Source organism: Zymoseptoria tritici, chromosome 4 (genome assembly GCF_000219625.1).
Source record: "Zymoseptoria tritici IPO323 chromosome 4, whole genome shotgun sequence".
NCBI classification, from domain to species: domain Eukaryota; kingdom Fungi; phylum Ascomycota; class Dothideomycetes; order Mycosphaerellales; family Mycosphaerellaceae; genus Zymoseptoria; species Zymoseptoria tritici.
In genome coordinates, this window is record NC_018215.1 from 1,830,489 (window position 1) to 1,843,577 (window position 13,089).

At 54.0% G+C, this 13,089-nt stretch overlaps 5 protein-coding genes across 5 annotated transcripts; 3 read left to right on the forward strand and 2 right to left on the reverse strand.

Moving 5' to 3' along the window:
• Window positions 1–39: 39 nt before the first annotated feature.
• Window positions 40–2,732, reverse strand: MgXBX3 (putative xylan 1,4-beta-Xylosidase; the record flags this gene model as incomplete). The annotated part of the gene is made up of 6 exons (XM_003853316.1): window positions 40–1,436; window positions 1,485–1,566; window positions 1,623–1,823; window positions 1,877–1,917; window positions 2,038–2,440; window positions 2,496–2,732. The coding sequence occupies 6 exons, from the start codon at window positions 2,727–2,729 to the stop codon at window positions 40–42; spliced, it is 2,358 nt and encodes a 785-aa protein (XP_003853364.1).
• Window positions 2,733–4,613: 1,881 nt separating this feature from the next.
• On the forward strand, window positions 4,614–6,999 carry MYCGRDRAFT_58174 (uncharacterized protein; the record flags this gene model as incomplete). Its single annotated transcript, XM_003853003.1, has 10 exons — window positions 4,614–4,848; window positions 4,899–5,261; window positions 5,321–5,430; window positions 5,480–5,807; window positions 5,863–5,968; window positions 6,034–6,089; window positions 6,159–6,382; window positions 6,436–6,454; window positions 6,511–6,640; window positions 6,697–6,999. 10 exons carry the CDS (start codon window positions 4,644–4,646, stop codon window positions 6,875–6,877), a joined length of 1,722 nt encoding a protein of 573 aa, XP_003853051.1.
• Window positions 7,000–7,014: 15 nt separating this feature from the next.
• On the reverse strand, window positions 7,015–7,693 carry MYCGRDRAFT_80499 (uncharacterized protein; the record flags this gene model as incomplete). The annotated part of the gene is made up of 1 exon (XM_003853315.1): window positions 7,015–7,693. The coding sequence occupies one exon, from the start codon at window positions 7,431–7,433 to the stop codon at window positions 7,209–7,211; it is 225 nt and encodes a 74-aa protein (XP_003853363.1).
• Window positions 7,694–7,901: 208 nt separating this feature from the next.
• CYTb5 (cytochome b5) lies at window positions 7,902–8,939 on the forward strand (the record flags this gene model as incomplete). The annotated part of the gene is made up of 1 exon (XM_003853004.1): window positions 7,902–8,939. The coding sequence occupies one exon, from the start codon at window positions 7,995–7,997 to the stop codon at window positions 8,937–8,939; it is 945 nt and encodes a 314-aa protein (XP_003853052.1).
• Window positions 8,940–11,881: 2,942 nt separating this feature from the next.
• On the forward strand, window positions 11,882–12,868 carry SDG2401 (ESC/E(Z) complex protein; the record flags this gene model as incomplete). Its single annotated transcript, XM_003853005.1, has 1 exon — window positions 11,882–12,868. A coding segment is annotated over one exon (987 nt), but the record flags the coding sequence as incomplete, so codon positions are not given.
• Window positions 12,869–13,089: the final 221 nt, after the last annotated feature.

Consider the following 13,089-nt stretch of genomic DNA (forward strand, 5'->3'; position numbering starts at 1 on the left):
TGACAGACGGACATCCGTCACGACAGGAGTTGCCTCCACTCACAAAGGCATCTCATATTCACTACCGTACCCGCCAACATAGTAGTCCGAGTCCTGAGTCCGCGGCGCAGGCGGCTGAGGCCAGTGATCAAGCACCACCTCGTCACCCGTCAAAGTGAAGTTGAACATAGCCAAAGGCTGCGTGTCGATCAACAAAGCGTAGCTGCCAGGGTAGAGCACCGTGTTGCCCATGTCATCGACTCTCGCCAAGCTGGCCAGCGTCAAATTCAACGAAGTCGTCTGGCTTGCTCCGGCAGTGATGTTGTGTAGTCGCTGATAGTTGACCAAGCGCTTGTTCGGGCACGGAGCGGGACCATGTTCGCCGGCCAAGAATCCGAGGGTGACATAGTCGCTGGTGACATTTCCAGTGTTGGTGACGGCGATCTTCATGTCTGCGAATGGGCAGCGGTCCATGTAGTGCTCGGTGCAGTCTTTGGTGAGGTCCGCGATGCTGAAGGAGGTGGTGTCGGTGGGCGAGATCGTGGCGGAGAAGTTGGTGTAGTGCAGACCGTAGCCGAACTCGAAGACGGGCTTCTCGTTGTACCACATGTACGTCCTACCTGGGAAGCCGGTGGTGCTGTTGGGGCGGAGGTGCATGTCTGTCATTGGAACCTTCGAGATGTACGATGCTGGGTATTGGGTGGTTGGCAGACGGCCGGCGGGAGCGGATTTACCTTGAATGATGTCGAGGAGCGCGACACCACCGTCTTGACCGGGGTAGCCGCCCCATAGAAGAGCCGAGATGTTTTGATTGTTGAGGAGAGGAGTACTGTCGACACCGTTGGTGCCCATTTGAGCGACGATGACGGGCTTGCCACGAGAGGCGAGTTGGCCAATGACGTCCAATTGAGCGCCAGTCCAGGCGATACTGACTCTGTCCATGCCTTCAGCCTCGACACCATTGTCAATTCCGCCAGCGAAGAGGATGACGTCGGCTTCGTCCACGGCAGTCCAGATATGGAGCCAGTTGTTCGTCGTTGGGTCTCCTTGCCCTCCTGGGTTGCCCGAGTACGTCACGTTTGCTCCCGTCTGTTGGGCGGCCCAGAGAGGGGAGTGAAGGTAAGGAGGAATACCATCATAGTTTCCGAGCATCTGCTCTGTAGCATTGGCCCAGTCGCCAATGACAGCGATTTTGGTATCCTTGGTGATGGCGAGCGGCAGGATTCCGTCGTTCTTGAGGAGTGTGATGCCCTCGACAGCGGCCTTGAGGGCCAACTGCTGGGCATAGGGAGTGGAGACATCCTTCCAGCTTAGGCTCCGGTACTCAACAGCCGTACCATCGAAGTACCCGAGACGAACGAGAGAAGAGTACTGCCGAATAAGTGCCATGTCGATGTCCTTCTCAGTCACTAGGCCCAGAGAGAGAGCTCCTGGCAAAAACTCTTGGTAATAGGTACCTGAATGACATCAGTAAGATCCTGATAGCATTGCAAGACGAGACGTACCGCAGTTGACATCGGTTCCTGCTTTGAGAGATACAGCAACGGCCTCCTCGCGTGTCGAGGTATATTCGTGCGGAAGGTAGACCTGTGGTTGGACTATCAGCTAGGATGTGGCGATAAAATTCTCGGCTTCAAACTTACATTCTGGATAGAGTCACAGTCAGAAGTCACCCACTGCTCCTCCGAAGTCCAGTTCCAATGTTCGCGGAGGATTGTCTGGAGGAGATACGGGTCCGCACAAGTCGGAATTCCGTTCAAGCTATTGTATGAGCACATGAAGGCTCCAACATTGGCATCGCGGGCACAGGCCTGGAACGGAGGCATGTAGTACTCAACGAGCTCCTACAGGAATGCGTCAGTGTCCGATGGTCCGCGACTTGACCGGAAATGCTTACCTGAGAACCAACGTGTGGATCGAACTGGTAACGGAAGTTGCCTGATGAATGCATCAGCCATGCTCAGACGACAAGTCATTGATGCAGGACGGGACTTGGCAAGGCGAGAGGCGTAAGGATAGTCTCAATTCACGCTGCAGGCCTCTCCCATGACGACTTACCATTCCACGTCTCCAAATCGTACGCCACGAAATGTTTGCAAGTGGCAACGACTTTCTTGTACTTTCCATCTCCCTGTAGGCCTGCGATCAAAGATTTGACATAGCTTGACAGATGGTAGGGATCTTCTCCGGGCGTCTCCTGGCCACGGCCCCAACGACTGTCCTTGAAGGGATTAATGTTGGGAGTCCAATAGTCCAATCCGGAACGAGCATCGTTGTTGAAGGCTCTTGCTTCAGTGCTGATGACGGTTGCAACGTCCTTTATCAAGTCATCGTCGAATGCAGCACCCATCAGGATCGGCTGTGGGAACGAAGTTGCGTAGCGAAAGTCTCCGGAATCGGAGAAGTTCACACCAGGGCTCTGAGCAACGCCATGAAGCGCTTCCTGCCACCATGTGTACGCCTAGATAGCCGCAGTCAGCACACTGTAGTACTGCGCTTTCATGTCCAGTGCTTACTGGTAGTCCTAGTCGAGGAACACCCGGGGCAGTGCTGCCAGTGTTGTTGATTTTCTCCTCGATGGTAAAGGCTGCGATCAATGCCGTTGCTCTTGTCAGAGGATCAGCCGTAAAATCGCAGACGGTGTTGTTCTTGAGAGGTCCATTTTGGCAGTCAGGAAAGCCTCTGCCTTCCAGTTGGGCAGTTGCTTTCAAGGTCAATGCCAAGAGCGATGTAAGCAGAAGCGCAGTCATCGTGTCGAAGTGAGGAAATGAGCTTCGATCAAAGAAAGTCTCGAAGGTCCGAAGGCGACTGCCTTCTTAAACCTTTTCTCAACTCCATCGTGTACGACGTCACTTCGTGAGCAGACCCGCGCAAATGCCGACCAGCCAAGCAATGCACGACTACGAAAGAATCAGTGCTTGAGATGCGGTCAAGGCATGAAGCCGGCAAAGTGAGGAGCTCCATATCTATTGCGTGGAGCAAGGTCCACTTTTCTCCAATTCATCCGATGCTGCCGCAAACTCAATGCATGGTTACACCGGCGGGCTTCGGAGGCGCAACACTGGCACAGATCGAGTCGTGTTCGCCTCGATTCCCTCGCCGAGATGGAGACCGTCAACGGGCATTGTTGGACCTGCTGAACGCCTGTATCGACAGGGTACCTGCAGCTGGGTGTACGCATGAACAGATTGTGTACGGTCTCGACAGTAGAGAGCAGTTCTACCAAGCATCGGCTCTACCGATTGCTAGCGCGATCTTAGCAATACTTGTTCTTGGTTGTAGCATGCGTCCTGTTGAACGCCTCTTTCCACGTAGTCTGCTACCGCTGGGATCAGATCGAGAAGGATGCTGTCCGTCGTGCCGAACGCCGTTACAGCCTGCCATCTGGGGGCGATCTGCCCTGGTACACTTCCGGGTTCTCCATAATGCTGTGATGAGGGGTGGAGTTTAGGGTGATCCGGGGCGGGAAGTCTAGCAGGCATTGCATTTAGGCAAAATGAAGATCCCTGCACGTTGGACGACTTCAAGCTGACAACGCCAGTGTTAAAGGTATTGGACGCTGAAGTCATATCTTGGCTCCACTTCAAGACCAAGCACGCCGATAGGGCAAGACTTGGAGTCTGGTAAGAATGACCTGAGTGAGAGCACATCAAATCAATCAAAAAGGTCGTCCTACCATGCTCCTAGCACCCAAGAAGAGTCTTCGTGTGTCTCCGAGCGGCACACTGTTCCGAGCGGCATGGAAGCGTTAGGCTTGTGCGACGAGCGTAGCAACGGCAGTCGTTGCAGCTGATCAAGGCAAACGAGATGCACACTCCGCCATCTGAAATTCCAAACAACCAGCATGGTAGACTTGTACTGCTCGGCCATCCTTGCCGAGATTCAGGCAGAACGCGTACCCCACATAGAGATGGGAGGCCACAGCGGATTGGGATATAGCCGTGTGGGCCACAATATGGACCAAACGGACGGGATAGTGGACTAAAGATCCCTGTCCGGGGCTAAAGACGCTGCGCACTTCCAAGCTGGCCGATTAACAGCAAAGATCGAGAGGCTTGCTATACGTATCGAATCGTCGAATCGCGGTAACCGTACGGCGTCGGGTGCAGGTGTTGTCGCTATTGTTGCAAATGCTTAGGTAAAGCCGCTCGTGCTCAGACTGTCAGATACGACTTAGCCGCTACTATATACAGTTAGTCTAATCTGGTCCATTATGGCTCGAGTCTTCGTCCGCATGGAAACTGCAGTCCATCTGCGGATATGGATTCCATGGATTAGTGGATCCCATCCCTAACCCCACAACCGCCTCCGTGAAGGATCATGGTCAAGCATTCGAAATCCCGCCACAGACTGGGGAGCTCAGAGCTTGGTACCCGCCATATGGAGAGCCATGTGCTTTAAGCGAGCATCACGTGTCCTCACACGACTTTAGCCGCCTTTCTGTGACTCCTACGAGGCAAGCCATGTCAGCAAGGAAGGATGGAACCGTTGGACACATGGCAGCAGCGGGCGTTAGTTAGCGAGGTGTGGACGGGGGTAAATGCCACACGCATGCGAGTGCATACATATGCTGGGCGTCGTCGCAGCTCGTTTCCTTCCTCCAGCATCCCTACCTCCGTCTCCACGCGACAGACTATTTCGACACCGATCATCAATCTCGCAATATGGCTCCAGCAGGAGGTGGAAGCTCTTTTGAGCAAGTCGCTCTGCAGCGCCGTCTCGCACTTCAGGGAACCTCGGGTCCTGCAGCACTCGTGAAGAATGCCAAAGTCTTCGGCATCGCCTGCTTTGCATGCTTGGGTGGACTGTTGTACGGCTACAACCAGGGCGTCTTCTCCGGCGTGTTGGCCATGAAATCGTTCGACAACCGTGAGTCGATCATTCTATCGTTGGAGGAAGCTCAACTAACGGATCCATAGACATGGGTGTCTGGGTCACCGACTCGACAAAGAAAGGATGGCTCACGGCAATCTTGGAACTAGGAGCTTGGGTCGGCTGTCTGTATTCCGGGTTCGTCGCAGAGATACTGAGCCGCAAGTATGCGATTCTCATCAGCACCGGCATCTTCATCGTTGGCGTCATCGTCCAGGTCACATCTGTCACTGGAAGTGGTGCGAGCAGCATTCTTGGTGGACGATTCATCACGGGTATGGGCGTTGGCGCTTTGTCGATGATCGTGCCAATGTATAACGCGGAAGTGGCGCCTCCGGAAGTGAGAGGAGCTTTGATCGGATTGCAGCAGCTGGCCATCACTACCGGAATCATGATCTCCTTCTGGATTGGTAAGTCAACAATCCATTATGCCTTCAAACGCCCAAGATCGCTGATTGTGTCCGGCCAGACTACGGCACCAACTACATTGGTGGTACCGGCGAAGGTCAGCATGACGCTGCTTGGCTTGTACCACTGTCGCTCCAGCTCGTTCCAGCGGTGCTTCTCGGAGTCGGAATGGTGAGTCTTGGAGGCCAGAACGCTGCGATATCTTAGCTGACCAGCACAGATCTTCATGCCCTTCAGCCCACGATGGCTGTGCCATCACGGAAGGGAAGCCGAAGCCCGCAAGACACTCGCCAGCCTTCGAGACCTGCCAGAAGACCACGAACTCATCGAGCTCGAATTTCTGGAAATCAAAGCCCAGTCCTTGTTCGAGAAACGGACCACCGCTGAGCGCTTTCCGCACTTGTCCGACGGATCGGCAATGTCCACCATCAAACTGCAGTTCGTCGCTATCGGCTCGCTTTTCCAGACAAAGCCTATGTTCCGTCGTGTCTGTCTCGCTGTATTCACCATGCTGTTCCAGCAATGGTCTGGCATCAACGCGATTCTGTGTAAGTTTTTCAGACATCACAATACAGAGCATCACGCTCATAGCCTTTTCAACAGACTACGCTCCTCAAATCTTCAAAGGTCTTGGGCTGTCGGGCAACACCACTTCGCTGTTGGCAACAGGTGTGGTCGGTATTGCGATGTGGCTCGCCACGATTCCAGCGTAAGTACAACTTCAGCTTTCACGACCGCGCATGACGGGATCCCTGCTGACGATACTGGCCACAGCGTCCTCTACGTCGACAAGGTTGGACGGAAGCCGATTCTGATAAGTGGAGCCATCGGTAGGCTGAGCCTTTGTTTATTACAGATTGCCTTCGGTATTCGCTGACCTTATACGCCTTGCTTTCCAGGTATGGCCACATGCCACATCATCATCGCAGTCATCGTGGCCAAGAACCAGAACCAATGGGAGACGCACTCGGGTGCTGGGTGGGCTGCGGTGACCATGGTATGGCTGTTTGTGGTATTCTTCGGATACAGCTGGGGTCCTTGCGCTTGGATTGTCATCGCAGAGATCTGGCCAATTTCCCAGCGGCCATATGGTATCGCTCTTGGAGCTTCGTCAAACTGGATGGTGAGTCAACCGCTCTGAACCTTTGGAGTCGACGGAAGCTGACCTGTGCATAGAATAACTTCATTGTTGGCCGTAGGTTTCGAGTTGCACTCGATTGTTGTGTTGTTGCGAGACTGACATGATCACAGAGGTGACTCCCGACATGCTAACCAATATCACCTATGGAACCTATCTCTTCTTCGGAATCATGACCTTTGGCGGAGCCGGATTCATCTGGTGGTTCTTCCCGGAGACCAAAAATTTGTCCTTGGAAGAAATGTAAGGACCTATTCGATTCAAAAGTGCCTCGTTTCCTGCAGCTGACTCTCAAGCAGGGACGTTCTCTTCGGATCGCATGGCGTCGCAAGAGCTGACACCGAGCGCATGCACGAGATCAACCGCGAGATTGGACTCGAGGCAATGATTCGGGGCAATAGTGTCAGTGAGCCGAAGCACGAGCACATTGACGAGAAGGATGGAGTCAAATTTGAAGAAGGCGAGAGTCCAAGTCTGTAAGACCGTGGACAAGGTGTCTGTGGGAGCGTGATCCTTCGTTAGGATAGTTTGCAGTTGTGGCCGTCATCTGCGAAGCGCGATTAGCGAGCAGTGAAGTACAACGGAATGCACTTGACTCGTGGAAAACGCCTTTGCCAATCTTCGCAACTTCAGGAAAGCCGTTCCTGACCATCTCCTCTAGCGTAGGAGCGCACAGGGAGAGGTGTGAACGACTAGCCAGTCCATGAAAGAGCTCGTGGTCGCATGGGCTCTTCTCGGCATCCTCACAGCCAGACCTGTGGTTTCGTAGGGAGTCTTCCAAGTGCTGAATATTCTTTGTGACATCACCTGACTAGTCTTGATTCATAGCCAGTTCCTCCATAGCATTCACGCCCTGCTCGAGTTCACGTATCCTCTGCCCGACCCGCCTCTTTACCTCTTCCGCCAATTGTTCGTCTGTTCCGTCCACGCAAGCCTTGTACGCCTCTTGTAGTTTCGTCAATTCTTCTCTTGCTGCCTTTCTATCCTCCTCTGCGTAAACAGACACTTTCTCGGTCTCCTCCCTGCAGATGTACATGATCAGCAAAGGACACTGCGCATCACATTTGCCATCCCATCGCATACATTGCAATCTCGAACTCGTCCTGAGCAGTAGCATATAATTCAGTGATCTCCTCGATCTTCTCGTCCGCTATTGATTTCGAGGATAGCCATCTTGCTGTCTGAAAGGGTACATGTGATGCGAATCGTGTCGAAGACGCTGCGACTCGACGCGGTCGTGTGAGCGTGCGGATTGTGCGTCTCGGTATAGTACTCTGGCGAAGTACGCGGGAAAATACGGCCCGGGGAATCATGGTGAATGTGAGTGCTCGGGTGTCGCGATGTGGTTGTCCAAAATGTCAATGGAAGTCGAAGCACCGCGAGCACTAGTGACGCACTAGCGGCTGCTAAATTTGGACGCTCCAGCAGCTATCACTTTCGCCTCCTTCACAGACCTCATTCTTTAAACAATGCAACAAAAATGAACTGTGTCCGAAAACGATGACCATCACGAGCATACAACATCCCGCCCATCGCCTCAGCTGCTACCACAGATCGAGAATGCTGATCCCTCGCTGAGATCCAGTCCGACAAAATAATGGGTGCACTGAGCATCCTCATCCTCATCGTATCAATATCCTTCCTGACAATACGATATCCGGTCATGTTGAAAGGCCTCTTGCCAGCATGGTTCAGCGCGGCCGAACGAAAGGACTTCGACTCCAAAGATGAAAGCCGCCTGTCACACGGGTCCGAAGCCTCAGACCAGGGAAGGACTTCAACATCAGGAGATGAAGCAGACGGCGACTCGACACCAAAAGCGGAGCCGACACGAAATGAGGAAGCAGTCCCCACGTTCACCTTGAGTGATGGTACTGCGGAAGAAGTACCAGAGTCGCCTGCAGAGCCAGTCACCCCTATGTTCCCTGCCGCGAATAGCGCCCAACGAGCCTCTTCATCTATGCCTCCTCCGCCGAGACCGACCAAACCTAGTGCCTCGAGTCTCATGCCACCACCAGGGCGACCCGTTCCCAGTCAGAAGCAGTCTGCAGCCGCCTCGTTGCGCATACCCTCAAATGGTCCCCTGCCCAACCGCGGACCACCAGCCGGGAGTCAGCAGCGGGTCAATTCAAGTCTATCGCCGAATGGTGCTGTCTCGACTCCAAATTCGCGCGGCAAAGTGCTATTGTCGCCTGGCCATTCGCCCATGGATTGGGCTGCACTGGTAAAAAGTGGCAATCTTGCGGGTGTCAGCACATTTCAGCGCGTCACACCTAGCGAGTTGAAGAAGATGACAGGACGAAAAGGCAAGCCAGCATGGAGTAGCTGGCAGGGGAAAGTCTACAACATCACCCCGTACCTGCCATTCCATCCTGGCGGCGAACCAGAGTTGATGAAGGCTGCTGGGAGGGACGGAACGAAACTGTTCATGGATGTGCATCCATGGGTGAATTGGGAGAATATGCTATCCACCTGTCTAGTAGGAGTTCTGGTACCAGAAGACCACGGCGCTGGAAGTGGGAGTCTGGAGGATATGGATTGACGGAACATTACGAATTTTGCGACTTCGATAGAGATACAGCATAGCGATGGGAGCCCGACGACTTTGTACATACTTGTTCTCATGGCGAGAATGTCAGATGCGTGGTTGTCCATCCGGGTTTGTCCATTGGTACCTGGTAGTTCTGTAATGTTTGGCTAGAACTTTGTGAATGCTTCTTGCTCAGATATATGTCAAAAAGCGACCCACGACTTTCGCCCGGCGAGCGAGACAGTCCTACAGCATTACCTTACCTAAGTTCCACCCTAAATTGCTCCCTTGGTTGCGCAACTCTGTGCTCTGTGCTCACCTCACCTTTATTGCGACCAATTCCAAGAGACATCTCTTCTCGAATGTGACGACAAGTTTGTGCGTGGAGCGATATTGGAAACCCCTTCAGAGACTCTACAGCCAAGGAAACAAACAAATCTTCAGCGATTGGCAAGGTTCTCGCGTTAAGCATGGAAGCTGCCCGACGCGTCCTTGAGTAAGGCAGACATCTCACTTTTGTTGGGAAAGAGCGAGATTTGACAAGCCTAGCCAGCGGTGTGCAACAAGAGGTGGTTCTAGCGAAGATCGTACCACATTTGCAGAGGAGTGTCACATGCAAGAAATGCACAGAAAGTAGCACGGCAGTTTGCACATGATCATTCCGCGTTCCGACCGCAGCTATGGCCAATGTCATCGATCTTACTGGCGATGATGAAAACGAGAATTCTAGCGCCGGACTTCCTCTGCCGACAAATCCTAGCAAAACATCCAACCAGCCTCACGTCAAGCGATCGAGCAACATGGAATCTCGGTCACCGCAAGCTCAAGTGCCGAGGACGAAGTCGCTGAACCACGCATCAAACAAGGAAGGATCCAATGATCGGTCGAGGCAGTCTTCGTCCGCGCGCACGGAACATGGCAGTAAGCCTGGAGCATCTGGGCCGCAGTCGCTTGCCGCGAGAATGGCAGGAGGCGGCCCTACGAAAATCGGATCATCGCAACAGCCTTCCAAACTTTCGAAAGAAAGTGGAGGCAATATGGCGAAGACAATCTCGAAAGTGACTGCGAAGGATTTTAACATCCCTACTGGACTGCCTCAGAAGAGGCCATTAGATGCGTCAGCCGCGAAGAAGTCGAGCGCTCCGGACGCCGTGACTGGTAGCCCAAAGAAGAAGCGTCGCATCGAGGAAGGCGGAGAAATTTCGAAAAGCACGTCACCGGCCAAGAAGCTGAAGAGCACAAATGAACAACGAAGGCAGCCCGACGAAGCTGCGCGTTCAGGTAACCACTTGTCAACAATTGCCGGTGCGGGTAATGCGAGAAGTACAGCGGTGAGAGAGACGATCGATCTGCGATCGTCACCTGAGGAAGAGAACAGAACTCCAAGACCTGTAGCAGGCAGCACCAAACTCACAACAGCTGGAAAGGATGCAAAGCGGAGTCCGCTCAAAGGATCGGCTGCTGCGCGTGACAGAAATCTTGTAGGGAAAGGCGCTGGCCCGGCATCGAAGGGAGAGATTTCAATTCCGGAGAGTCCTGTTGAGTCGCCACGCAAGGAGCCATCTCCAATTAAGCAAAAGCCCTCGAAGGGGCTGGGTGGTGAGAAGTTGCTCGCTGCTCCAGCTCAGTCCTCTGCGAAATCTGCCAATAATAGCCATTCGGAAGGCAGAGCAACACGTTTGTCGCCAAAGAAGAAGAGCGAAGTCACCGCAGCTTCAAGCGAGAGCAGCAGTACCGCGAAGCCAATCCGCGCAAGCAACAGAACGACCACGCCGCCGAGAACATCAGAAGTCGGCTCGCCGCACAAAGGTGTTCACGCACCTACACCGCGGCGAGAGCAGCCTCACAGTCGACCTTCGAGTGCCACGCCAAGACCATTAACCGCAAACTCAATCGTCGCCCATTTGAGCGTCGAAGGACCCGATGGTATCTTGAAGAGTGAAAACAGCGCTGGGCGGTATCTGAGCTCCAGAAATGGCCGACCAGCGCCGGGTAGTCCGCAGAAGCCAGGGATGCCACCGCTGAACTCCCCAATCAAGACCTCACAGCCCTCCCTGGACGTGGTTAAGGGCGAGTTCATGGCATCCGATCTTGGCACTTCAGGTAACATTGCAAAGATAGTGGAACAGGCCGTTGAAGACCTTCGCAATGACCACGAATACTGGAACGGCGTATGGCTCAAGCGGGCCTGTTTCTCGACCGGATCTCGCACTCGCCGGGTTCAACACAGCAAGCCGACATCCGTGTTCAAGAAAATGAAGCCGCTCGCAGTCGAGCTCATACCAGAGAAGAAAAAGGTCCCGGACAGCTCCGTGCGCATTCACGTGGAGATTTCATCTGGCAAGTTGGCGAGATCTACTTACGCGGTTCCGTGCACCATCTATCGAACACCGACCGACGCGGATGTGCCAAACTACTCGCACTATGTCAGCATCAAGCACAACTTTCTTGCCAATAGCGAACGAACTTTGCAGCATTGGCCGTATTTCGACGACGACTTCGCAAGGGGTGATGCACTCGGACTACACTATCACGTCGATATGGTGAATCGAGAACGAAAGCTGATTCGACTTGCTCAAGCAGAGAGTATCGCGGAATATGCAGAGGAAGCTCTTCACCAGATTGGCTGCTCCTGGTCAGACGTGCTGCACTTCTTGCTGGAGTCTTCTCCCAATGTTGGATCAGATCGCGAGGCTCGAGCCTTGTTGAGCAAGAGGAACGCCATTGCCATGGAGGATCTCACTCGTCGTGACGAAAGATGGGTGTATGTGTTGTCAAAGCTTCCAGCGGCAGATCCAGATACCGTCGGCAAGGCTGCCCTCCTCTGCGACCACTTCTATCGTATTGCAAGATTTCCCCTGTGGCATGTCGTCCGGCGCAGCGACTACTTCACCAAGCTTCTCGAAGAAGAGCCTAGAAAGCCCGACATGGACGAGCTTACCTGCCGGATATGCATGCGATTCCATTGTCCATACCACGGTGAACTTGTCGAGCATTCACCCAGCGATGACGAACTTCCAGAAGAGGATGAGGCCATTGTGCAGACCGACATCATCCACCCGCCACGGATCAACCATCGTTCGCGCGTGACGTTCCCACCCAGCGTCGATGAAGGTGACCCCAACGTGCCCATCAAGGACCGTCGAGCAGCATCCACCTGGCTAGCCACGACCGCCAGCCTCAACACCACTCCCGAGACCCGCGGACCTTTTTACCCCTGCCACCACCCTGGCGAATCCTGCGTCAGCGCAAAATGTTCCTGCTGGCGAGCGAAAATCACCTGCGAGAAAATCTGCAGTTGCGCACCAAGTTGCCCACGCAAATTCCAAGGCTGCTCCTGTTCCAACGACCGAGCCCGCGCAAACGGAGGGACCTCGAAAAAGAACCAAAAGTACGTCTGCTTCGAAGACGCCCGCTGCGCATGTTTTCAATCCGGTCGAGAATGCGACCCTGACCTCTGCGGCGAGTGCGGCGTCTGCGACATCCTCGACCCCGTCCACCGCCACGACGACCGCATCCTCCAAGCCCGCTGCCGCAACGCGAGCATCCAGCGCGGCGTCCCCAAACACACCATTCTCGGCGACAGCGGCGTACACGGCCTAGGACTCTACGCATGCGAAGACATCCGCGCGCACGAATACGTCGGAGAATACAAAGGCGAAATCATCACCAAGGAAGAAGCCGACCGCAGAGGATCCGTCTACGAACATCAGAAATTGAGCTACCTCTTCTCCCTCAACCAGAAACAGGAAATCGACAGCACGTATTTCGGCACGAAGATCCGCTTCATCAACCACGCTGGGGATGGCAAGGGAAATAACTTGTATCCGAGGATCATCATGGTCAACACGGTGTATCGCATCGCGCTGTACGCATCGAGGAATATCCGCGCGGGAGAGGAGTTATTTTTCGATTATGGGCCTATGTTTCCGGATGAGCAATTGGGCGGCAAGGAGAGGAAGGCGGCGCCGCATGTGAGGAATGCGAATTTGGTGAGGGAGTTTGATGAGGTGGAGAATGATACGGAGGATGAGAATGGAGTGAGGAGGGCGAGGAAGGCCGTGGTGGTGGGGAAACGAGGGAGGCCCCCTGGTGGGAATGGGAATAAGAGGCAGCGGTTGGGGGAGAGTCAATCAGGTCCGTTTCCGAGGAAGTCTCGCGG